The sequence below is a fragment of the Acanthopagrus latus genome, chromosome 21, assembly GCF_904848185.1.
Source record: "Acanthopagrus latus isolate v.2019 chromosome 21, fAcaLat1.1, whole genome shotgun sequence".
Lineage (NCBI taxonomy): Eukaryota > Metazoa > Chordata > Actinopteri > Spariformes > Sparidae > Acanthopagrus > Acanthopagrus latus.
In genome coordinates this window covers 7309116-7336272 of record NC_051059.1, presented here as the reverse complement: position 1 = coordinate 7336272, position 27157 = coordinate 7309116, and the positions used below count along the sequence as shown (strand labels likewise).

The 27157-nt window shown below is 44.8% G+C and overlaps 1 protein-coding gene across 3 annotated transcripts; it reads right to left on the bottom strand.

Annotated features, from left to right (window-relative positions):
* Positions 1 to 764: 764 nt before the first annotated feature.
* Positions 765 to 22101, bottom strand: LOC119011832 (BMP/retinoic acid-inducible neural-specific protein 3-like). Of its 3 annotated transcripts, XM_037085243.1 has the most exons (9): positions 21547 to 21703; positions 21121 to 21415; positions 20919 to 21026; positions 15876 to 16078; positions 12814 to 13031; positions 8972 to 9077; positions 6762 to 6998; positions 3361 to 3583; positions 765 to 2085 (listed from the first exon to the last, which is right to left on the bottom strand). In XM_037085243.1, the coding sequence occupies exons 2-9, from the start codon at positions 21381 to 21383 to the stop codon at positions 954 to 956; spliced, it is 2490 nt and encodes an 829-aa protein (XP_036941138.1). In that variant the 5' UTR covers positions 21384 to 21415; positions 21547 to 21703; the 3' UTR covers positions 765 to 953. The 3 variants fall into 3 exon arrangements, with proteins under 3 accessions (XP_036941138.1, XP_036941139.1, XP_036941140.1); XM_037085244.1 differs by lacking the exon at positions 20919 to 21026 and having other exon boundaries at positions 21547 to 21702; XM_037085245.1 differs by lacking the exons at positions 20919 to 21026; positions 21121 to 21415; positions 21547 to 21703 and adding an exon at positions 21999 to 22101.
* Positions 22102 to 27157: the final 5056 nt, after the last annotated feature.

The window sequence follows — 27157 nt, the reverse complement described above, 5'->3', positions numbered from 1 at the left end:
AAGCTCCGGCGAGCTCTCTAGATGCTAGTCTAATGAAAGCCGCGCCGTGCTGCTGGTCTGCGGCTCTGCTGTCGACAGCCCGCGGAGGATTAGAGCTGATTTCCCTTTTGGTCAGAGTCAGAGTCACTCTTGCGCGGGTCCAGCTCGATCCAGCACTGGGCGAGAGCACTATCCTCGTTCCTGCTACCTATAGCTTACTGTTGTTTGATGCTGGGCATGTCTCCGCGGCCCCCCAGCTCATCTATCACAGTAACTGTGAATGGCGGACGGGGACGGCGGAGGAACAGAGGAAGGCTGCTCTGACCCTCCCTTCTCTCACTATATACTTAGTAATCTGTGCCAAGGCTGTTCCCTCAACGGAGAATGGAGACCTTGTGTTCCGTGGCTCCAGATGGGCTAAAACAACACAGCACACACCACGATGACTCTCCGGACAACTGGGAAGGCTGTGAGGACGTTTCGATGCGGGCTAGTGTTTTGTGCAAAAAAATGATTAAAATGTAACGTGGCCGACATGTTAAAAGACCCTGGCAAATTCTTAGCCGGCTTCTTAGGAGTGAAAGGGCTCAAACACGAACATTTTCCTGCCATTTTGGTATTTGTGCATTTGTCGATGCTCTGTTCACCGGGTTTGATGTTTGCCAAGGGTGAAAAAAAGGTGATGGCAAGTATTTCAAGCTGAAGCCGATTATCAAATGTCGAACTATGCCATGTTCCAGTTTCCAAACTTTGCTGTTTCCTATTTAGAGTGAAATACTTGAAAGCAAGTTTTCAGGGGCTTTAATCCATAAAACGTCACTGAAATGATAAAAACATCAAATTTAATTGCACATAGTGTATGTACAACAAAGCCTTGAACAACATACCACACACTTGACACAAATGGATCCAGCTGACAAAGGAAACAGGCCTGTCTGTGGCAAGTTAATAGTACAAAACATCAAACGGTGGCATTAGCTGCACAGTTTATTCGCCTCGTATTCAACGTAGTTCGGTTGTCTGGCACTGAAAGCTTGCAGGGCAGTGAGTATCCTGGTCACGTCCGCACTGGACAGTTTGAGTCTGTGGCGGAGCAGACAGGCGAACAGATCCACGTGCGGGGCCCCTGGAGGCGAGAGGCGGTTAACCCTGTAGCGCAGCTCCACCAGCTGCAGCAGGGCCGAGTCCTGTGATCCCTGAGTGTACGGGTAGTCTATCTGCAGGATCAGGTCCTGGATCGCCTCGGGGTCAAAGTGCACGCTGTATCCGAACAGCTGCATGCTGTTCACTTTCATGTAGCCGATGTTGTTGGTCGGCTCTGTGGCCTCCGGCGGCTCATAGTACACGGTGACGTTCTTGTTTCCGCTGGTTACTGCCGAGTCCCTGATCCGACTCCTCAGGTAGAAATGAACCGTCTCGAAAAAGCTCTTCCATCTGTTTCCGAGAGCCAACGTCCAGTTGTAGCAGTCCAAGGGGATATCGAGCTTGGTCCGCTCCCAGTCAGGGTATCCATGCTGACCTATGGGCATGGTCCAGCTCTCTGAGTGGCTGCCGCCGAAGGGATTCACAAACAGGGACAAGGCCGGCTCCAGAGTGCTGTTTCTGGTGAGGCAAAACTGGAGGGAGAGTCCAAGCAGCATGTGGACGCGGTTGGACTTCACCCGGTTGCTCTTGAGGGTGAGGAGCATCCTCTTCCTCCAGGACGGGTCAAACCAAGTGTTGACACGCACGTCGTTGCTCACGAACACGCCATGCAGGGCGATGCGCGGGTCGCGCCGCTGCAGCAGGAAGCGCAGCTCCAGATCCTGCAGGTCTCGGTCGCTCTCCAAGCCCAGGTAGGGGTCCGTGGGGTCGGGCACAGCGGGACGGCAGGCTCCCTGGGTTAGGGTGAAGCCAGGGTTGCAGCTGGAGCATCGCGTCCGGTTCTCCGTGGAGCACGAAGCACAGCGGGGGCCATCGCCCACGGTGCAGGGAATCAGGCCCTGGCAAGGCGGATGGTTGTAGGGGCAGGAGCAGCTGCGGCTCTCGTCGCTGTAGACGCCGACCTGGTTGTTCTCGCTGCAGTACAAAATGGAGAGGGCGTAGCTCAGCCAGAAGCCCAGAGGCCTGAGGAACAAATGAGGGTTGGGTTCAGGTTTACAGATAATACACACGGAAAATCGAATTCACATTTGTCATGCTGAGTCTTTTTCATGTCTTTTTGTGATTATGCAACGAAGGAAATGTTTTGCCCGTGGAAGATTAATCCTGCCCCTCGCGAAAAAATATGCGTTGTTTTGATGTGCGGCGAAAAACAATTTCAGCCAAACTCAGACTCAGCTGGAGCAACAGAAGCAAAATCAGATCAAAATGAATATTTTAATCCGCTGAATTCCCTCTCCGTGCTGCAGATTGGTGGCGGCGATGCACGCATGCAGACAGATGCACACACATACGCCGCCTGTCTCGCAGCTCTGTCAAAGTTATATGACTCCTGACAGCTGACAGCAGTTTTTAAAATATAATTATGATGTGAAAAGCAAATAAATTACACAAATATTTTCAGTTTCACCGATAGATAGAGGGAAAAAAAACAGACCCTAAACCACTACTGAATCCTACTGAATCCTTTTTTTTTTCTTTTTTTTTTTTTTTTAACAAGCAGGAAGAGTGTGATAAAGAAGTGTAATTGGATTGTGGACTGAGGAGGCAGTGCCCGCGTTTGACTAGTGAGCTGATGGATTGTGTCATTTAGTTAATTTCCCTGCCAGAAATAGCTATCAACATAGAGTGTTCATGAGAGAGGCATAAATCTGAGTGAAGTTATGGCCGTGCCTCTGATAGGCTGCTGAGATAAAGTGTCCAGGTGGGAGTGCTGCTGAAACAGCAGCTGTAACAGTAACAGTAAAAAAAAAAAAAAAAAAAGTACAGGAACAGATAGAAGCAAAGTCGTCATGTCTTACTGCCCACAGCAGCTCATCCTCCTGTCTGTGAGTCAGTTAAAATAAATGGATTATTATATGAGGATTTTTTTTTTTTTTTTTGAAGATGATGTATTGATTGTGATGCAGTTTAAACCTGCAGACAAGTGTGAAGCGTGTCCGTCGGGCCGGGCGTGATCCAGTTTACCCCCACCCCCTCCCACCCCCACCCTTACCCCCACCCACCCATCGCTGTAACAGAGAAGTAGCTTTGCTCCTGTCAGCACTTCTCGCCTCACTCCACCGCTACCTTTCCTCAAGTGCCTTCTAATAAGTACCGTCTCGCTCCGCCGCTTTCTCCCAGCGCCCGCCGCATAAATCATTTTCATAATTACACGTTTTGGGGAGCACCTTGGGTTAAAAGGCGGCGGCATAAATATCCCTCCCTCTTGTCCCCACCCCCTCCGTCTTTGCCTCTTACCTCGGCCTCTGCAGGACCATTTGTGGCTGTTTTCGGCACCTCTTGCTGAGGCTGAAGAGCTTGTTGGCGGTGCGGCGGGCTTTGGCGAAAAGCTGGTTGCTGTTAGCCTCCAGCTGCCTGTAGCGCGGGGGCAGGCTGCCATCGGTCCTCCACAAGTGTTCCACGGCAGATGTGTTTACAGCATAATGGGTTGGCAGTTTCCCCACAAAGCTCTGGAACTCCTCTGGTAGGGAAGAGAAAAAAAAACAAAAAACAAACAAACAAAAAGCAACATGAATAAGTAAACTCTGCCTGCGGTTATGAGCTGCAGGGTGACAATATCCAGAAAAGCTCTCCATTGTTTGTCCCGGTAAAGCAAACAGCTCAAGATGGAGAAACATCAGCCGCGACAAGCCAAGAAAGCATGTTTGGATTTTTGTTTTTTCATTTTCTTGGGCGACTCCTGATCGTGTCAGAGAGCACTTTGGTATCTTCTGTGGAGGGACGTGTGTTAATCAGCACCTGCTGCCAGCATAAAGTACAGTACAACTAGTCTCTAATTAGACATGAGTGACACCGAAAGTGACACCGACAATCCTCCTCCATCCGCCTCTAACAATGTGAATGTCAGCCGGTTGGTTGCCACGGTAACTGTAATCATTCACGTCAGCGATGACAGAAGGGGACGTGTTTCTAAAAAGTTCCTTGGCATTTTTTTTTGTTTTTTTTTCTTTTTGAGGCAGCAGGGAACTTTTTCGACACATTCTTCCGAGATGCGACACATTTGCATGTCGCCCCTCAGAAGTACATTATATCAGCACATAGGTGCGCGCATGAAAGCGCCGCGCTCTCACTCTGTTCTCGTCTTAATGAATTCAGAAAGAAACAAAAAAAAAGAAGAAAGAAAAGTAAGAAAAAAAAAAACAAAAACCCCACGACCCAGTCACCAGCGCTATCACCACATGGGGTCCGTGTCAAAGGTGTGCCGCTGCATTCGCGCCCTCAGCGATCGGCACATCCGACAGTGCTGCTGTGACAATATAGCAGAGTAAACTTGGCTTTGTTTCCCCCTTGCAGCGCAATTCTTCCTCATGATTTATGCCAAAAAACACTCCCATCAGATCTGCTGCGAATATCTGCGCAAATTGCTGTGTAAATGCCAGTCCGGTCTACTAATCTTCTCCACAATGGTATGGTGTTTTTATGGTAATTGTAGCACTTTCTCAAAAATTGATGCAATAATGCATTCCCCGGTACTTGGATGCAGGCCAGGCTTTGTGTGATTGCTGGCTCATTTATTTGTATAGATGCCTTTTTTTTTTTTTTTTTTTTTTTTTTTAACCAAGTGCCTGGAGCTGAGGGGTAAATCTGAGCCTTAACTGTAGCAGCGTGCTCTCATACACCAGGCCTGTCTGTCACTGTCGAGCCAACAATGTTAGAGTTTCTTAATGGCACGCTTGCATTCACCAGCCAGTCATTATGAGTTCAGTGGCACACTAACTGCAGTCAGTATGCTAAAAGCAATCGTTCTACATTGTGTCATTATGTTTTCATGTCCTTACGTTTTATTCCTGTTGGTTGGTAACTTTATTTGGATTAAGTCTATGCAGATGAAGCCTTTTCAATTATATATCATGGTCTTAAGTTTTTCCTGTTTTAGTTAGTCAATGTTTGAACATCTAGTGGGAATTATTACACCCTATGCGGTGCACTCAAAGTATCCCACAATGCATCGAGAAAAGTAGTGTACAACCGGTGGTGACTAACCAAGCAATATTTACCATCATGCACTGGTTTCAACTGACGCTTCAACTGCGCGACAGTAGTGATGCAATTAACGGCACCTGAGTAGTGTCCGAAAGAGCTCCCTATATAGTCCACTATGTTGGACTCCCTATGGAGTAGGGAATGAGTGGGTGATTTTGGACACAGCCAATGTTCGCAAAGCCGCTGTTCAGAGAGGCGGCAGCTCCCTCGCGACGTACAGCACCACGGTTGAACATTTGAAAAAGCACGACGGGAAAGAGCACGAGGAACTTTCAGCCAGGGGGCAGAAAGACGAAAGGAGCCGTCAGGAATCGCTTCTGGATCCATTCCAAAAGCAAGTTAAACTCCCAGCAGACAACGTGAAAACTAAAGGGATTACCGAGAAGTTGCTGAACTTCACCATACTCGAGAACGATGAAGTGGAGGAAAACGCGTGATTCCACAGCCTGATTGAACACTTGCAGTCACGAGTGTCTACAAGAGCCAGTGTACTTGATATGTGCTGTTCAGATGCACACTGTTTTACTGATAATGTGTGTGTAAGATGTTTACACTTGTTGCACTTTTCTTTTATTTCAAATATTTGACATTTGAAAACCTTGATTTGTCGATGCCACAACAGCTAGTGAACTTAATTTATGCAGACCAGATGAAGCAGCCCTTTGTATTTTAGTACTGTCTACTTGATTTGTATCAAATATTTGTATTAATATGACAGGTATTTTTTTTTTTTTTTTTTGAATTTAATAAATATTGACAATCAATTTGAAACCCTTACAGTTTTTGTTTTCAGGATGGGATTTTTTTCTGTTAACAAGCTTTCCTGTTTTTCTGACTTCCTTTTCTGACCTTGTACTTACCTCAAGTTGCCTTTTGGGACTGTAGACAGGAGATTATTTCAGCCTCATATAAAATCAATAATAATGAAAATTATATTAAAGCAAATAGAGCTCTGGTATCAGAATAGTATTGGTATCGGCAGATATCCAAATTCAGGTATCAGGATCAGATCGGAAGTGAAAAAATGTGGATATTTGAGTTAGATGAGTCCACAGCTAGCAGCAGGCTAGCTTAGTTTAGCATAAAGACTGGTAACAGGGGCAGACAGCTAGCCCAGTTTGGTCCAGATGTAAAAAAAAAAAAAAAAAAAAAAAAAAAATGAAAACAAATCTATTTTCTTGTATTAAAACAAATTGTTGTGGGCTTATGTAGAACAAACAAAGATTGTGAGTGATATCACTTTTCTCATCTCATCAAGAATATGCATTATCTCAAATGTCAAACTATGTCTTTAATTACAATGTACGTGACTCCTCGCAGCAGATGGGTGTATTTTCACTGACTGCAGCTCGAGCACCTGGAGAGCATTGGAGGCATCATTCGATTTGACACAATGACTGACAGCTTTCTTGATTCAGTGTCTGCAAGCTGGCGGTGTTTAACGGACGAGAACACATTTAGAACAACAGCGTTGGGTTTTTTTTACATGTTATGTGTCTGAGTGTATTGTCAGGCAAAAACACAATCTCTTGTCTGAACTCCAGAACTCGGGGAGAGATTTTAAAAAGCCAATGTTCCACCTGTGGACATTTGAAAGCACCTTTCATGCTGACATTTTCAAAGCCCTTCACAGTGAATTAAAATCCCTGACTCACCGGACTCCTCAAACTCCTGGTTGGTCAGCCTCCAGGCGTCTCGGATGCGCAGCAGGTTGTTTTCCAGAGTGTCCAGGTCAGAGTGAGGACAGTTACACTGGGGGAAGTCGGCGCTGCACTCGCACCAGCAGTCGCTGTTCCGGCACACAAACCGGCCCTCGGATTTACAGCCGATGTAGTCGAGAGCTGCCTGGATGAACAGGCTCTGCAGGTAGCCTGGTAGGATGACCTGCAGCCCTGTGGAGAAAAAGAGACTGCTAAAGACAGGCTGGGGTCACGTAAAAAATAACTGATATGAAGTAATTACATCTGTGTTATATAACATATTAAAGGAAACATTTGGTTAATTTTCAGGTTCATAATTTTATTTTGGTTACTGCTAGAGATGGTTTACATGCTTCATACTCAAAAAACACATCAGTTTTCTGATACTGTCCAGTACTGCTGCTCTGTATTCCCCCTCTGTCTGAATCACTCTGTTTTACCTCCTGTCTCTTTAAGGCCCCCTTCCATGGGACCCAGTCTGCTCTGATTCGTCAGCTCACACATGCATGACCCAGCAGCGCTGACAACAGCAGAGCAGATGTGCTAATTGTAATGTGCCAAACTAGCTGCTATGCAAATGTGTGACATGGTGTGATGTCACAAAGTCACAGAATTAAAGGTGGGACCACTGACGAGGCATTTCAGGGTCAGTGTTTTCTGTTTCTTTCTGAGAGGAGCTGCTGTTGGTGAAGACTCGGTGACCTTTTCAACTTTCAAGATCTTTGACATGCAACAGAATATATATAAACACTAGAGGAAAGATGAAGGCAAAAGGAAAATAGGTCTCCTTTAACACTCTGTGCCATAGAGCTACACCGGCATCTGACAATGATTTAAAATGAATAAATGTGCGCCGCCGTTGTGCTGGGTTGCACGCCAGTACCCTGACCACACACTGACATCTTATCCTGACTCAATCCCCCATACTCCATCCCACTGCTGTTAACATTCGCAAACACACCAGATGTGCATTAAAAAAAATATGGCTGAAAATAGTCCCAGAGAAGTGTTCCTTTTTCTCCCGTTCAATTCATGTTTGCCAAAGATTTCTAATAGTAAAGAATGGGCTTCGAATTGCCTCTGGCCATGCCCGAAGGTAAGAAAATCTGCATACCACCAGCTCTAATGCCAGTGAATTAACACGGTATATTTCTCACACCAAGTTGCAGTTTTGCTTCCTCCTGTTTTCACTCTTTATGCTAATGGGTGCTGGGGCTGCTGGCTGTCACCTGGAATTTACAATCGTGGCCGAGGTATCAATCGTGTCATTTAACTGTACGCGAGAAAGTTAAACAGTTTATTCTCCAAAATATCAAACTGTTCCCACAAATCTGTTATGATTAATGCTGGGGAAATTACAGCCACGATAACAACAAGGCCGATGTCACCATTTTGATTTAGAGCAGGCGTTTTCAGGCCTTCCTTTCAGACAAAGCTCGGTTTACTTGCTTAATTTTCAAATTCCTTCCAGATGCCTCCGGGATCGTGATTATGTTATTTGATCCCATTCATGTGGACACTCTCAACAATTGAGCTGAGATAGCCTTAAGCTGCTTTTTGAAACAACTCCAGAATAAAACAGATACGCAAAAGAAGGTCTGTCTTGAGGCACTTATGAGCTCCAGACTCAGGTTAAATGAGAGAAACATATATCAAACTAATGTACTATGCTGTCCTGCTCTGTACTGAGCTATCTATTTAACCTATCCTATGTGATATCCTTTTAATAACTACTATAATATTTTGTTCACTTCCACGAGCCTCCCCTGAAAACGGTTCGGCCGGCCTCTCACTGTATCATCTCTGATTTTATTCAGTAGCGTTCACCCTCATGTGTCAAGCTTCGTTTTCCGTCCTTGTCTTTTTGTCTCTGCGTCGCCCGGCCCCGACTGTCCCTGTTGTATTGAGTCAGTGTGCCTCCCTCTGCGTCTCTGACCGTCATCCCACGGCTTCATCGGCTTGTGCTTGGTTTAGTTTTTGTATTTTTGCACTTTTTTAGCTCTCGGATTTGCCCCAGCACTTGTTTCTTCTGTTTTTCCAGCTTGCCAGTTTTGATCCCCAGATTTCAGGTTTGGTTTATTAAGGCTTCCCTTTGGTTTTATCAACCTGCCCCGGCGTCTTATTTATTTATTCGTTTTTTTTTTCCCTCCACACCTTACATTTACCTTGTAGCTGCACCTTGTTCTCCGGACTGTGAACCAGCACCGAGCTGACTGTGTCCAGGTTGTCGTAGTTGCTGCATCCGAGGGGCCCGGTTCTGGTTTCCGTCACCTGCGCGGAAATCACATCACATCACATCATCTCTCACGTCATGATTGTTCCTTTTGTTTTCACCGTTCACGTTGAACGGAGAGCGAGCACAGTTCAGATGATAGAACTTGAGTTTGGATGCCGCACCGAGCCTTCTGAATACATATCTTCAAAGTTCGGTCAGGCAGTCATCAGTCATGTACTTTGACATGGACCATTCGTATCGACTCACTCTACTTGTGTATTTGCACAAAAAATAAGGTTGAAAGAACATTAAAAAAAAAAGCCTCCTCGGAGATGCTTTTTCGCCTCAAATGAATTTTGGATGCAATGAGTCACCGTGAAGCAATACTGAAAAGGTCTTCAATTCTCCTCAGACGGAATAATTTTCTCTGATCTGAGAGCAGGAACCATCTTCTCTCTGACGGAAAAAAAAAACTTGAAGCCGACTCACTTCTTGTTTACGCGATTCCTGACGGTAATTAATCGTGATGTTTGAGTTAGAAATTCGGACTCACTGGAACACACACAAAAAAAAAAGCACATAACTCAATGTGTGTTAGGGTAAGCTGATGCTCAGAAGCCTTCCCATTGCTCACTGAATCCTCAGTACCATATGTGATTTGAATAAATGGCCATGTATCGCAGGTGCTGCTTTACATCCCTCACAGAATGTAGTATTCATCTTGCCCCCCCCCCCCCGCTCCTCGCTCTCTCTCTCTCTTTCTTGCTCGCTCGCTCTGATCTTCAATCTGCTTGAACTCCGCACACACGGCAAAGTGGCAAATAAATGGAAGTCGGCCTGGCTGGAAATTAATGGAATGATATATCTAATCTATCAAGCTGATGCATAACCATAGAAACACGTTCTCAGTTTTGGGGGGGCACTTGTCTTCATCAGTGGCTACTCACTTTAGCATCTACGTTTGCCCCTCGGGCTGATTAATGCGTACACTCTAATAGCCACTTCAGATGATAAAATGGATGATTGGTGTTTTATAGTACAGGATGCATGAGTGCCGCTCTGTTCTGCTCCTTCATGCTCGTCCTTAAGGCTCCCCAGCGGGGAGGCGATGACTAAGAGAGCTTGTATGGTGATATTGTCTCCAACAGTCTGTAAATTGCTCGGATGGTTTGGAAAGACCAGTCTGACCATCTCATTATAGAAAGTCTGACCCAGATCAAATCCTTCCCACTTTCTTCTGCTTCATACAAGTTTTCTTTGGCAACAAACTTTCCAACTGAAGAGAGGAAAACAGGGGGAGCGAGGTATTTGACAATCTCGCTGCAGCCCCCCCCCCCCCCCAGCCACGACAGGTGAATTTGCGAGTGTCAGGCCAATTCTCTAAATAAGCATTTGCTCCTAATTCCACCTGATTAAATAAGTTATGGAAATCAAAATTCCCTGAGCTGGATTTAGAGGATTTGTGAGCGCATGTTATCTTCAAGTTGAGCTACCAAAGTGTCGTGAATTTAAACTTGCATGTCGTGACGGAATCTCAGCCAGTGGTAGACTTACCCAGGTACTGAACTGAGCCTCTCCATCCTGGTGAAAGACTATATTCTATCGTAGATTTTGGACGTTGTTTTATCACCATATGTTATCAGTCTCTTCTTTTGCTGGATTTAAAGGCTGCATTAGTGTAAAGTGATGCAGTTTTCTGTTCTACTTGTTCTTTTTCCTCTCTTTACCCACTTTGTTAGTCATTATATGCACATTACTGATCATTTATCAGAAATCTCATTGTGTTAATATCTTGAGAAAATCCCTAAAGTCACCCCTGTCATGGTTTTGGGGGTATTTGGTTCTGTTTTATTTTGTAAGTTTTTTTCTTCACGTTGGTTCCCTGTGCCTGCTTCTTTCCTCTGTGTGCTCCATCATGTGTCTTTGTGGTTCTTGGATCTGCTGCCCGTTCCTTTTCGGTTTGTTTCTGAGTGTGGTTTTCATATTTCTCTTTAGTCTTTTGGATTCGGCCCAGTCCGCTTTATTGTTGCTTTCCTTTGATTTCTGGACTTCAGCTTTATGTCTTCAAAGGTACACTGTGAAGTTTTGGCCAATAAATTGTAATCCAAAGAGAAAGATCTTCATCGACTGATGTTTTTGTCTTTATTTTTTATTTTTTCCTAAATTAACTAAATAAACAAACTCTTACAAACTGCCCTCAATAGATAACACAATTTCATACCATTTTACTTTGTTTTTATGTGGCGGACCCTGACACCCCTCTGGCTTCAATCTGTGTTCTGGGATCTTATTTTCCTCTGAGGACAGCTTGTTCAATCAGTGATGGCAAAACATGAATACCTCCGAGTTTTGTATTATTACCTCACTGATCTTGTAAATATTAAGAGTCTGAGTTTGAATTTATTTTCTTCTGCCGTTTGGTTTTGAACTGGTTTGTCTCGATGTCTTGCATGTGGGTCCTTAACAATATTGTTGTTGATATCAAGGAATTTGGCATAAATGATCCTGGTATTTGATTGTGTCGCTCAGTCTTGGCACTAATGAACTGCGTTTGGATTTTCAAAATATCGAGATGGAAATTGTGTATCACCTTATAACCCAAAAATATTGCCTCATTATACCAGTTTTCCTTCTCCAAGGTAAAATGGTCCGGTTTCTTTCGGAGCTCGTCCACCTCTGCTGCTCCCATGGATGAATGGACTGGCCAGTTGTCCTGATAATGCAGCCTTTGTCTCCAGGGCAACCAAGGCCAGTAGATATAATGTGCTTGTCCTCAGACTCTTAGAGACAAAGAGGCTGCCTCCTATCAGATTCAGTTACATGTAACTTGATGAGCACACATGGTGAATCAGGATAATGCGGTAAACGTGGCGTTTTTATACCCAAATGAAACTTACATATGTATAGCTGAGTGAAGAGTAACCTAAAAGGGTTAAATACTTGCCATTCAGGAAGTGGCTTTCAGAATTGCTCCGGCACTACACAGTGTTCTCACTTGTAATTTTTATGACTATTGTCCTCAATCGAGCTTCAATAAATGTTTCAGTGTGATTTTCCACTGTCTTCAGTCATGAGTTGAAAAGTTCTCAGGACTCTCTTCCCGCCGCCCTACTCTACCCTTCTCCATCACTCCAGCAAACGCGTTGCCGTGATGACTTTTACCTTTTAGAGTCAGGAAACCGATACCTCAGAACTGTCAAGTAAAGCAGACGATCCATTTCAGGTCGTTAAAACATTTTTCGCTTGTAGAACTTCATTTTCTCTGCCTACTTTACTTGGTAGTTTTCAGGTAATTGGTTCCCTCGATTTTTTTAAAGCAAAGTCAACGTTTGCAATTTACAGTGCAGTGTAGATTTATGCTGTACAAGCTAAAATGTTGTAACAACTTAAAATGATCAGTGTATTTTTACAAATTACTCACAATTTTGATGCTATCTATAGATCATATGTAAGCATGTTGGCTGATCTGATCCAGTAAACCAAACAGATGCATAAAATGAAAATGAAATAAACACTGGTGGTGGTAGTGGGCACAGTTAACCAAGCATTTAGTTAGTGCTTTATTAAATCACACTGCATCAGTTTTAACTGCAGATGTGTGTATGTATTAACTTATTCAGTGACTAAAACTGAAATCATATCACTCCCCTGGAAGTCACTGAACAAGTCCTTCATACATATTTAGTGACTTGGACTGAACCCAACACCGAGCCGTGGGCACCACATCTGTATGCAGTGTTTATCTTCCAACGCTCTGCTGCTGTATTCGCTGCTTTCCAGACTTGCACGTACCCGTATGGCGGTGGACGCGATCTGGAGGTGGTGCAGCCGGCGCAGGGTGCTCTCCCTGTCGGTGAAGTAGGAAGCAGCCAGTTGATGGAGGGCCTCCAGGGTCACCGTCCCCGTGGCGTTCGAGTTCCTGCTGCCGCTGCGGCCGCCCTCGGCCCCCGAGGGCGAAGACTCCTGGCCGAGCTTCCTCTTGTCCACAAATATCGTCAAAGATTCCTCCCCTGGTGACAGTCAGGAAGAAGGAATGGGGGCTTCATTAGCTGTGACTGAGCAGCACTAATCACCTTTCATTAGTATCCTCTCAGATCGGATAGAAAAGGGCAGCAGTGATTAAGAGCTGGGGGTGAAGTGATGGTTTGGATGATTGGAGGAAAAGGCACAGACAAGGTCTCTGCATCTATTAAAATCCCCGGAGACAGAAGGCTTATTCAAGATCATCAGTTAAGTTCCCCTAATTATTCTAATTATCTTAATTATATTAGCTAGAAATTACATTTCAAACAAAACAGATCTCAGGTGCTGCTTCTCAATTATATCTCCAACAATTACAATTAGCACAGGACTATCAAAGCACGCAGCCATTTTTCTCAGACTACATCGTCTCCGGTGCTTCTCTTGCAACATGAGATTTTTTTTTGCCACATTTCTCAGTATAACTTTAAATGTGTGCCCCAGAGAAATTGTGTGGAATTGCTACATTCAGCTGCAGGATATTACATTTGCAGCAAAAAAAGAAAGCAATAGCATAGTGTCCACACTGTGACCTACATAACTACCAGGTCATTCATAAGCATAAACGATTTTGAATGAAAGGCTGAGTTACCAGAGGAATACAGCCGGAGTCTCAGATCCTAGCGGGCAGAGGGGAGGGAGCGTGCTCACAGTAGGTGCTCTTTAGCAAACATTAACAGCATTAAATCCTCCCTTAAGTTTAGCAGCATGTCAGGGCCGTTTTGACAACACATGTCTCATTGGCCCTGCTCCCAAAAGTGAGACGGATATACCATTTATACACAGGTAACACTTAATAATAACAATCATGAGTGAAAGTAAAAGTAATTTAATAGTTACTTCATTGTTAACATTAAAGGGTAGCAATAAAAAAAAAACATTTCTATTTTTGCCATGTCATCAAAAGACATATCAAATATCATTTTAATATAGATTTGTATGAGAGTTTTAAATCCTGCTAATGGGAAAACCTTGATGAGCTAATCAGCTAAAGATTTTTCTGTTTTGAATTTTTCTATTTGCAAAGCACTAGCCAGATGGCGCGCCGATATGACAGGCACACTAGTCCTCCATACTAAATGATCAAATTGCCTTCCAAAATGACACATGGGAGCTCTCCGATCTATCGCCTCTATTGGCAGGACGACACCTCTCGTCAGTGCCTTTACAAACCATGAAACGTGACAGAACAGAATTAAATTGGGCGAATGTTCTCTGGCCTGCAGCTGCTACGGCTGATGATTTGCCCGGGTAAAGGCAAAAAACCCGCGAGGGAAAGGTTAGGAGAAAATCGTGTTTATCATTACAGGTTGAGTCAAAGCGTTGTAGTTTGTAGTTGTATCCCGGGGGGCAGATCAGTAAGCAGTGGCATGACATGTCATTCTGAACTAATGCCAGGTTTGACACTGATTTACAGAGTCATAGGAGTGGCATGAAAAAAATAAATAAATCTGTAACAGAATAAGAAACTTCAATCAATAAATGTCAATAAATTCAATCAATAAATGCATTTGGAAAACAAAAAGAAGAAACATGGCAGAAAAGGTCAAGTTAAAAAAATATATAAGATTACATATACGATGAAGATACATGATTTTTTTTAAGACAGCAACTTTGACTGGCTCCCATGTCCAACTTAAAGGGGCACTACGTAGTTTCAAAGAAAGAATTTAAAGTATTTTCTCAATTTTCTATTATTGATGAGGTAATAAAACAACCTTGGCAATATTCATTTTTTTCCATCACTGAATCAACAAGCTGCTCTCAGAGGAAAACAAGGTCCCCAGAACAGTGTTTGAAGCTAGAAAGGTGGCAGGGTCCGCCTCACATAAACAAAGGCAGACAGTATGAAACTGTCTTGTCCTTTAGGCTCAGTTTGTTTATTCAGTCATGAAAACAGAGAGAGTTTGTTAATGTGGTGTGTTTCTTCCCCCAAACTACATTGTGCACGTTTAAAAGTTGTGCAACTTCTCGTCGCCACTCCTCCTCCTGCTGCTCGAGGTCCTTGTCATGTGAACTTAAATGCAGGGCATCGACTTCAGTTACATCAAGTTTTACCATCGACAGCATGAGCTAATCTGTCAAACTCTGAACATCTCTTAATAATAATAATAATAATAGACTCAGACTTGTCCCAGGTGCTGTCCTTCTAATTAAAAATGCCCATGTCCTGCTGGCTCCGCTGACGGGAGACGATGGTATCTTTGTTTTGATGGATTTCTGCTTGAGAGATTTTTGAACGCTGGTATGAAAAAGCGAAACCGTAAAGGGGTGCTTTGTCTTCAGTTCTGTGATAATTACAGCCAAACCGTGTGTTTACTCGCAGTTTTGGGCTGTATTTTTTTGGGGATGAGATAAAAAAAATAAAAAAAACGCACCCAAACATCAAATTAATCCTGGATCGCAAGCTACATCGGCAGTAGCTGTTATCAGCAACGTTTGCATTTGGGAAGTTCCTTCCTGCTTGTGTTTTCAAACCCACACCTTCAACTCATAAAGTAAACTTTGTGATAATGATTTATTAAAGGTAGAAAAGATAAAGTAAGCCATTTGCATGAAAGGTGATAATGTTAGGGAGCCAGGCTTTATTAAATCCTTCCCTGCTGCCCCCCCCCCCCCCCCCCCCCCAACATGATCTGAGACGATTTGATTTCATCTGAGAGCCAAATAAACACTGATCCAGAAAAAAATATGATACGCTTTGCTGTTTAAAAGGCAACAGACGGTAAAATCGTTGTCCCATGTGCTGAAATAAAAAAATAAAAAAATGAAGAATTCACATTAGAAGCTGTGTGAATCAGGCTGGCTTTGAAGCTCAGCGTACTCCACTGTACCTCCCAGAGTGGCAGAGACGAGGAGGTGGGTGCCATATTTCTTGATTAGGCTGTCTGTAATCGTCTGGAGGGTCGGCCGCCTCCCCAGCTGGCGGATGGTGTGCATGAAGTCGGGGTCGAGGGGCAGAGCCAGGCCTCCGCTGCCACCAAGACCGTCCCGCTTCTCCACCGCCAGGCTGTTGACCTTCCATCGACCGAACTCCCTGGAAACACGGCAACACACACACACACACACACACACACAGAGATTTGCCCACTTGAGTTAGAGTATAACGCCCCGGGCGGCTGTTTAACAAGCTGCACTGAAAGCAAAAGCTTGGGTGGATGTGCTTCGCATACAATGAGCCACTGTCCACGTGCACACACGTCGTTATCACATGATGAAACTGTGCTGCGGACCCAGAGGAGCGCCGACACCGTGCTTCGGATTTGTGAGAAAAACACCTTTTAACTACCTGCTTGTAGCTGTCAGTCAAACTGGATTGCATTTAACAATTGTCATGACAGGATGTGAAAATGTTAGGACATTAATTAGCTCATCCGCCTTCAGCTGGCGTTGTGAAGGCTGGATGGCTTTTTCTTCGGCGAGTTTGTGTACATTTTTAGCCTTGGCGCTTGAAGCAGAAGTTCAACGTTATTATAAGCAATGATCCTAATCCATGTCTATATTTTTGTTTCCTTGGTAACTACTTCTGATGCTCTCTTAATTGTAGGCAGGACTGTAGATACTGTTAAGTTCGTGTCCCTGTTAGTCTCTGGCTGTAAATTTTGTCTTTTCTCCAGCTATTTGTTTTTTATTTTTCTTCCTGGCAGCGAGAGAGAGGCTCTGAAATTGCTTTTAGACCTTCAGGTCGCAAAATAAAATCTAACTTGTAGAATAATTTTGAGTTTCCTGGAAAGAAAAATACGGAGCTTAGGAACAAAGTTCTGTGATTATTCAAAGGTGCAGTATTTAGTTGCCCTTGGTGTTGAGGCTGCAGACTGCAACCAACTAGGGATGGGAGGATATAAGGTTGTAATGCAAATTGTGATTAAAAAAAAACATTCAGGATAAGTTGATTGCTGTGAATTTCACAATATCAAGGTTATATCATGAAGAGGGATCTCCACAAGGGTGAATTGAAAAGCTGTCTAGTTCAATTACGTCATCCTGCATTGATTTCCTGATATATGTTGTTTTGCCACAAGACAAGAGCGTTTCTTTCCAGTCATTCCAAAACCCTGAGCCTGTCAACATGCCTGAAGATGCCCGTGAAATAAGAATTAAAATAGGAGGCGTTAAAACATGATGAAGTGCAAACAATGAAGGATAATTAAATAAACAAACTGACCTTAAAGGACAATATAGTTTCACACTGTTTTACTTTGCTTATATGTGATGGACCCTGCCAATTTCTAGCTTGAAACAGTGTTCTGGGGACTTTATTTTTCTCTGAGAATTTGTCACTTAAAAAAAAATAAAGAAATATTTGTATTACCTAATTAACATTGTAAATATTAAGATCCTGAGTTTACATTTATTCTCCAAAAACTACATAATGCTCCTTTAAGAACAATTTTAAGAGTCTGAAGGATATATGCATATATATAATGATCATCAGGGGCCTGAATAATGGTGACAAGAAATGTTCTTCTCGTCTCTTCCCCACAACCAACTGAATTCCCCTCGTCTTCCCCTCCCCTGCAGCAGCAGCTGAAACGTGAAAATTGCTACAGGCTACAGGTAGGAACATGGCTGTGCAACGTGGCGGATTCTGTGGGATGTATTAAAAGATGTATATTTTATTCCATTGCTGCAAATAGATCCAAATGAATCCTGCACACTGGACCTTTATGTTAGCTATAAGAAGCTGTTGATTTTAAGAGGAAGTACCTTCAACCTTTAGTTGCACGTTATGGGAAACACACTTACATATAACATATTTCCTAAAATGTCAACTGCGTTTTTAAAGGAACGTCTCCATGTAAATAAGTGGTGGTGCTGAAACCTTCTCAGATTTGTTGTAAACAAGTCCTGTGCAGTAAGCTGAAGGGTTATTGGCTCCTGTGACAGATCATATACTAAAAGCATCACATCATTTTTCAGTCTTATATTCATGTGTTTATTTTCCTCCTCGGGACAGATACGTGGCTATAAATGATAATTTTTTTTTAAACTTTTTTACATTTAGCTGAGCTACTCAACAACACTTCCACGTACCCCCCCGGTTGGAAATCTCTTCTGTTATCAGGCTCACTGCTATGAACAAGCCCGCCGCAGCTTTAAATAACTCCCGCACGGGCGAAACAGAACTTATTGCGGTGCAATGCTGTAACTCCCACAGCAACAGAAAGACGTAGAACCCAAAATAAAGCCGCACATCATCAGCTGCCATCATTTGTTATCTCGTGCCCTTTGGACACAAATCTCACTGAACTCTAGCTAGTCACAAACCAGCTGGGAGATACGGCTGCTACTCTCTCTCTCTCTCTCTGTTCCTCCCTCCCTCCCTCCCTCTCTCCCCCCCCTCAGCACCAGTTAATGTCTACCTCTCCCACAGTGCTGCCTGCCGCTCTGTGTACCTCCCTCTCCCTCTTGCAGGCAATCAAATCACTGCCACGAGAAAAAAAAATGATCGGCAGCGAAATAATTGGGGAACCGGGACAGTGTGGAGTGTGTCATTACAGCCAATCATCGTAACGAGGGGACAGGCAGAGGATCCGTCTCTGGTGGACAGATGGGCGTTGTGGTTCCTGCCCAGGGTTTAGCCCACAGCCACTCCATCAAGATGCACACATTGCAAACAGGGTGTGTGTGTGTGTGTGTGGGGGGGGGTATATGTTACACGAAGACCTACTGTACATTCTGTAAACAATCAATAGTGATGAAATGACCCCCTGGGAGGGCAAGAACTACAAAAGGAGCAGATGTGGGAAGCTGCTTAATCACATTCTGCTGCATGACTGACAGCCACATGATGCTCATGATGGTGCTTCAGCTATTACAGAGGTCAGAGGAGTAGAACAGCAGCTTAAGCCCGCAGGCTATTTAAGAGCACTTAGACAAATGTGGAGCATATATAGCTCTGTGGGGACTGTGTGGAACATACTTACATTTCACCCAAACTGAAGAATAAATGTCTCTCACAACTTTTTCCTTTTTCCTGATATATTTTTATGAAAGGCAATTAACTAATCAGCCAAAACAGGAAAGTGAACTGAAATCTGGTTCGAATGGACTCCTTTTTTTTTTTTTTCTAACCTCAGTTGGGTCTCATTTTGGAGTCATCCTAAAAAAATCCTTAATCCCTAATCCCTAAAACCGCCTTCGGGAGAGAAATGTGAGCAGGCGGCTTACAGGTTGCAGGATCGACTGCTTCAGGGTAAAAGACCCTCGAGTGGCGAGATGTCAGCCATCCGATACAGATGGTGGCCGCCTTTCGACGGTCCAAGCTGCCTGCGCTCCTTTGTCACTTTCAGTGATCTTCACCGATTGTGGAGGAGCATTGGAAAAGAAGAGGCTTCGGGTCAGGGGGGCGGGCATTGGGACGTATATGCAGCAGGTCCATAGAAAAAAAAAAAAACATCCAAGTGTCACAAACAGATAAACACCACAGTCTAAGAGATCCCCGAGAGGAGATAATGGACTTATTGATTCATACACCTACAGATGCAGACCATAAAATATCTTTTCACTTTGCAAAACTCTGGGCAATGTCGACCAGAAAAAGAAACACGGTCTTGGGCCTGAATCACTGATAAGTCCCCGAAATGCTCAATATAATGAAAACTGATTTGGAGATCTCAGGCTTAATAAATACACTCTCATGACCGCGGATACAGGTGCAAAGTATCATCGGACACTGACTTTTGACAGCACCGTAACATCAGTGGGCTCATATCTAACCCGGACTCTTCTTGCATGCATCACAAACACTGACCGACTGGAATGCATCAATATTGAACACCAAACAGTCGCAGCAAGGAAGGAATATCAGTGTGTCGCGATCCTCGATGAAAATGGTAGCACTTCATTTTGCGGTGGTAATTACCAGGCTGCCCCCCCCCCCCCCCCCTCCCCCAGTTATCACAGTAATTATCTCAAATTGTAATGAAAATAAATAAAATAAATTAAAAAACAACCCCAACATTATAATGATATTCTGCTATTTTCCAATGAGCAGCAAGTAAATAGCAATTTCATTCACACATTTCAAGAAAACTTCCATCGACTTTCTGCTGGACGTCTGCTCACCGTGCCATTTTTCATTTCCAGCCAGTATCTGTCCAACTTCCCCTCAGCAGGCCACGAACCCGAAGGGAGTCTGCTTCCAACCTCCACGGTCAGTCGGAACAATTTCCCTCATCTTCCCTGACTTGGTTCTTGATTGTAAAGTTTTATTCGTCAGGAATTAGCAACTGATTAATAAAAAAAAAGGAAATTGTTCCAAAGTTGGACTCACCCACTGAAATAACAGAAATTGGTCTAAATGTAAATGGTGTTATTTATTTATTAGAATTTTTTTTAATTTAGTCGCCTGCAGAAGTTGGTCAGACAATAGTTGGAAATAAAGCTGCACTCCCCTCACAGTGTAGAGGCCTGCTGAGGGGAAGTTGGACAGAAACTGAAGGCAGGGTTATTTAAGAAATTGCCAGGCACTAATCAGCTGTTTGTTCACAGAATAGCAGAATATCATCTTTAAATCAAGTCGGGGACATTCTCAGTATACTTTAAGGTAACTGAAGGAAAGAAACTTCAGTCATGGTGCTTGGTCATTACCGCCTAATTACCCATTACATGTGCCACCAGAAACATGAAGTGTGACCATGAAGGAACAGAGGCAGCAGCTCAGCGAGGACACTGAAAGGAGGCAACTGTTAAGAGATGTGCTCCTGCAGCCAGGGTCACTTCTAATACAGAGTGTACCAAATGTCAACCCTGAAAAAAAAAAGAAAAAAAAAAGCCAAAGAGGGGAATAAATGTTTGATGCTCCTCGGCCTCCTGCTCAGCGCTCCTTCAGATTTGCTCATCAGCTCGCAACTAATTCGGTGCAGGTGTGATACCTGCGAGGCCAATCCTGAGAGCGCAGGTTTTTCAATCCAAACACTGCAGCAGCTGCTTTTCCCTGATTAGTTCCTCTCCTGCTCAAAGTGCTCATCAGCGAAATCATCCTAGGTGGAAGGAAGAAAACACTGCTAAAGAAAAAAAAAAAAAAAACTGTAACTCCTGAAAGACACGCAGATATAAACACACACCCGCCCTCACCTGTAGATCTTGTATCTGGTGTTGTAGCCCTGCTGGTACCTCTCCGCAGCCTCCGTGAACTCCAGGGACTGGTGGAAGGGCCCTTTATCGGACAGCAGCCAGCCCAGGGGGCCGGGGGCGCCGTCGCCTTGCCCGGCGGCGGCCGCGGCGGCTCCACCGGCGGCCCTGGAGGTCCAGGAGCAGCAGCAGCAGAGCCAGATGCCGAGAGCCGCCCCCTCCCATAGCAGAGACAGCCGCTTATGACTGATCCTCTGGTAGCTCATGCTTCACCCAGCGACACCTCATCCTCTCCGGACTGGGAGGAGGACAGACCGGGTCAGGGTGACGGGTTCACACATTTTGTTGCAGGGATGGGGGGGGAAGTAGTGCGTCGGTCAGCTTTAACAGTTGCGTTACGGTGCGTTACTGTGCTGAGAAGACACTCACCTGATTCTACAACGGGGACCTGACGGTGCGCTCTCAACAATAAGTGAACTCTTCGGAATGAAAGCTTTCCAGTTCAGTGGGCATGGCCGGGTTCATTAAATCGTGATGAGTCCCCTCCACACACACACACACGATTTTTTTTTTTTTTTTTCGTTGTCTCAACTTGATTTCTGCACTCGCTCAACTTTTTTTTCTCCCCCCTTTATTTCGGGAGCCGATCCTCCCTCACCCGCGCCTCCATCCGCTCCACGGTGGGAACTTGCAGCAGCGGAGGCGCGAACGCGGGCGAGGAGTTCATTCCGAGGGTGACCGCGGGGATATTTCCACAGGCTGGGCGCAAAATGCGGAGTCCTCCATCTCCGCCGGTGCGTGGTGCGCAGCGCGATCCGAGGGGGGGGAACCCCCCAAAAAAAGAAAAAAAAAGAAAAAAGAAAAAAAAAGTTGCAGCTCACCCTTCCCAGATATCCTTTGATCAAATGTTGTGTGTCGTGTGAGCGGTTATTTCCCCCTTTTCCTCCTCATCATCATCCTCCTCCTCCACCTCCTCCTCTCTGCAGCGAGAGCGGCTGGATGAATGAGCGCTTGCTCCGACACAGAGAGCTTTTCTTCCTCTCTCTCTCTCTCTCTCTCTCTCTCTCTCTCTCTCTCTCTCTCTCTCTCTCTTTAGGAGTGAGAAAGCAAGAGGGCGAGCAAGTGCATCAGGATGAGGTTACAGTCTGAGCGCGTTCAAGTTTTTGAGGACAGCAGGGTGAGGGTGAGGGTGAGGAGCAGGAGGGGAGGGTGGGGGGGGGGGGTGATGATTATGACGGTGCATCTATCTTGTCACCATCAACTTCACATTATTCATCCTCTGTGTTCGTCACCGCAGCGTGTTCCTATCACAGTAAAAAGAAGTGTTAAAGGAGCTTGATAATAGACTAATTATCTCACACTGTTTTGCCCCCCCAACACCACATTCTTTCTTTTATTTCCCAGAAGCTTCAGAGCCTGCAGCCGGCGTGACTCAGTGGTGCACATCGACCTCTCCTATGATGACACGCACTTGGCTGGATTTACCTGACAGGCCATTATCAAGAGACAGCTCCCAAGCAGCAGAGAGAGAGAGAGCAAAAACCACTGGTTCCTCCGAGGAAGAAAAGGATGCTGGGAGTCATTACAATGCAAAGACGGATGATTGACCTGTGGCTGGTGGATCATTTTTGGAACACTCACAATATTTCAGCGCGAGTTCACTGCTAACTGTATCTTCTCGGACAGGTGTGCTGACGTACATCCAACCCTCTCACCTGCCTCCCTTTCAGCTGCATCGCCACGACTTGACGCAGCGCTGACAAATCTCCCAGACGTGGAAAAAGAGGGAAGCTGGCTGCCACAAACCTTCGAATTATGGCGGAGGAGGTAGAAGGGACGTAGTTGTGTGTTCCCTTCTGTGTGTGTGTGTGTGTGTGCTGGGGGGGGAGGTGGGGTCGACAGGTACAGCAGATGAATGTCTAATTGGACTCTTGTGTCTGCTCTCAGAGGTACTACACCGATGAAAGAAGCTTAATTCCCCCGAGCCAGAAGTTGTTTGATGTTGACTCAATTACACTTTCACGTTTTGGCCGCGGAGTCTTTTGTCACGCTCTTTCAGGTCATCCTGCCATTATGCTTGTCATTCACACCGAGGAAAAGAAAAACAAGACAAAAAACCCCCCCTCCTGGATTGACAAAGGCCTCCCCGCGTTAAATGGGCTGTGAGGAGCCGGTCTGTTGTCCATGATGGGGTCCAATCAATAGCCTGCTTCCATCGATTCCCTTTAGCTTTAATGTTATTTGGCCGGGTCCCCTCAGGATGCATGGGGGCGTTTCTCTTTTCTCTCTCTCTAGCTTAAATTAAGACAGTTGATTCAGTATCATGGGGTCACATCTTGAAAGCCTAAATAGCGGGAGGCTAAATCACCGACCGCCTGGACCGCCTCAATCAACTGAAACAACCGACGGCCAGTTCTTCTCTCAGATCTTCTCCCCAGTGTCACAGCAGTTCATCAGATAGTGAGGGCTAAATCAAAAGGATTCATGTAGATGTGGATGAATTGTCCACTTATTTGTGACCCTCTAACTGTAAGTGCCAGATGTTTTGCTGCAGAGGACCATCAGGAAAGGTGCCTTGATGCTGGAAAAGGGTTGGCACTTCCAAAAAAATCCTCTGATTGCAGGTGAGTGGACGAACCATCCGTCTGTTGCTGTCTATCAAGGGCCAACTTCAACCGATCAGAACAACAGCAGGGTAGTGCCACCGCCAGTGGAGGCAGTTGGTGAAGTAGAGCGGTGCAGCGAGGAAGATTGTAGGCTGACCTGGAAGTTAGCTTCGCCCAGGTTTGCGTGACAAAAAGACTATGAGATTTGTTTGATTGGATTCTGGAATGTCGCTGAAAAACTAAGCTCTGTGGCAGATGAATCTTGACAGATGAACACCACTGTTGTGATTTTCGAAGCTTAAATCAATTCTCTAGAAGTGAAAAGCTCATGTTAATCTCTAAACAGACTACAGTGCTGTCTTACTACGCGATTACTGTACACGTTGTCTATAAATCGGACTAGTGAGTCGATGAATTTCCCTGTTCCCTGATGATGTTTAACGTCCGTTAACACTTCTGTGGTCTCATTTAGCCACTTGTTACCAACCACAGACCTTAGTTCAAGCATTTAACTGAAAACCGATTTAAAAATGTGGATGAGGATGTGCAGAAATGCTAATTGATTTCCTGGCTTGAGGACTACAAACTGCACCACTCGATTATCATCGGGGCCTGTCAGCTGAACTCCCACAGACTGAAATGAACAAATTCACGTACATAGTTCCAAAGCAATCGGCAGAATGCATGTTAGCTAAGTGTGTGGTGGCAAAGTGACAGATCAGTTAAGACTCAAAGTTTCTCTGTGCTGCAGGTTTATGTTTGTCTTGATTGAATTTTGTGTTTCTCTCTTCTGTGCTCCGCTTAGGTTTTGGCAAAAAAAAAAAAAAAAAGAAAAAACTTGGTTAGTGTTACAAAAACATCAGAGTTTGGCTTAAAACACATGTTTTGGTCGCCAAGATCACGTATGGAGATGGTCTGACTTCCTGTGAAAAACTGCCAGTTTTGGTCGCCACAAAAAGATGCTGTGAACGTCTGCAGGTCTAGTTAAAAAACATCGCTTTTGATGCCACTAAAACAGCAAGTGTATTTCAAAAATATCCACTGGTGCGACTTAAACCACGGTCAGCCGTTCTGGCAGTCTTGCTGCTGCTGTGTGAAAGTTGATAATAATATGTATGACAATTTTGCCACAAATGTCAACCTTGGACAAACTGTGTTCACTGACCAAGAAGTGTTCGAGTTCAAAGTCAGGAATAAGGTGGATAGAAAACGTCCTATGCCACGTGCTAAATGTTCCAAGCTTACTTTCTTTTACCACTGCGAGTAGTTTTTAATTCATTTTCCATGTTGAAAAGTGTTCTTGTTGTTGTTAGCATGATTGTTGGCCATCTACTGACTCGGATGGAGGTCTTGAATTGAGTCTTTCGATACACAGTAGTGCAGTGGACTTCAAGCTGCCGTAAGTGACATATTTTCATTAAAATAAGTGTCATTTAGCTCCATAATCCAGCAGTGGTCACTGTAGTAGTTTGTCTCGAGCGTGCAGCGAGCAGGACTTTTCTGTTTGCTGCTATGCCTGGTGATGACCGCTGTGTGTTCATGTAATGACATAGAGAGGACGGAGAAGATTGCTAACTGACAAATGGGCAGGAATGAGGAGTCGTTCAACAACGTTCACGTTCATTACTGGCAAAGGGATACGAAACAGTTCACATGAGCATTCCCAATATACGTGTTGGTGACGATGCACAACACGGCCCGTAGCTGCTGTCTCTAGCTGCCAGTTGTTCCAGGATGCCGCAGGCACATGGCACGAAGCCTGGTCAGGGAAAAAAAATGTGTACAGGTATCCATAAAGATGAATTGATCTTCCTATATTTAGAACTTTAATGGTCCAGTTTGTAAGAAAGTGGGTTTTTGAGTGTCATTCTGAAATTCAGTCCCGAAGTGCCAATTGATTTGACGAGGTTTGAATGAGACTCAATAATCTACTTTCTTACAAATTGGCCTCTTACAAAAAACCTTTGAACTGAAATCACAATCTTTCCCCAGCCTCTACTAAAGTGAATCCTGTAGTTTAATTTCCAAACCTGAACCAAAGGCGCTTCTGTTGCCTAAACCCCGATGTGAACCCTGGAGGCCGGCGTGACAGTCCTGGGCTTTCTCTACCATCCAACCCGTCCACCTTCCTGTGACTTATGACATGATTCATAGCTGCGTTCCATTGGATCAAAAGAAAACGTGTTGCAGGCACTTAAATAGGCATGCTGGAGGTCAAGAAAACGCTTCCCAGCACAAGTCCTGTCCGTGTTCAGGAGGCTTTGACGGTACGGCCGTGACACTACGCTGTGGATTTGCCACCGCAGGTAGCTGATCTTGGCATTCGGGACATCTGTAATGAAAAGGAAGCCTGTGTTTGCTCGTGCAACAAAAGGAACGCATTAAATATTCCAACATGTAATCTGTGTGGAGAAAGGATAGGAGAAATGAAGGAGGCTAAATGAGCTTCTCCCTCCGGGCTGCAGACTCTTATAGTCTCTTGAAATCTGGGTCTTTGTTGTCTGTGTGTGTGCTGTAATTGAAAAGTTCCAGCCCCCCGTTTCTCTCTTTCTTCAACACTCCTTTTGCTTCCCTCTCGCTCTTTCTATCCTAGTTTCCCAGTATGACATCCTTAACTTCCCTTCCACCACCCCAACCAGCAGCCTCACCCCCTCTCTTTTTTTTTCTCTTTCGGCGTCCTCTGCTTCTTCTCTGTATTTGAATTCTCTGTCATCTCTCGTTTGAATCACCCCCCCCCGGCCGCCTGCTGAGCTTTAGGATGAATGTAGCCGATTTTTGATCACTTGTGCCCGAGCCATCCGCTGAATCAGCCTCTTCCAGTGGATGAGAAAAAAAAAAAAAAAAAAAGGCGGAGAAAGTCTGAATCGTCCGGGAAGATGATGTGAAAGTGCTTGACACGGCGGTGCTGTTAATGTGCCTGAGCACATATGCCTCGGGCCCGCTAACATGCGACGTGCCAAAGTGATTACGTCAAGAACGACGTTGTGATTTTTCCTCCCGCGTCTAGGTAAGGAAAGGAAGAGGCGATTCGGCTGCACTTCACATGACGTGAAGGCTTTGGCGTGAAGCGGGACTTTGTGTCTGCGACTCGTGTGCATGTGAAACTTGGCGGCGGAAATGTTGAAATGACATAAAGATGACTAATTTTGCTCGAGAGCTCTGGCATCTCCCTCGGCGCTCTGAACCCTTCTCCCTGTTTCAGCTGATAACACGCTGTCCTGTCCCCGCGACTGCAAATGCGTTTTACTGAGTAATTACTTCTTCGGCACCTTTTATTGTGAAAGACAGAATTGGAGTTGATGAGCACAGTGTAAAACAGATCATTGCCACGCTGTGTGCCGTGTGCCCATTGTTCTTTGAAAGTCTCCCCACAATAGAAGGGCGATGTAACTTGGCAGGTGGTGAATGTGAGAGTGCGAGCAAAACGGGACGGA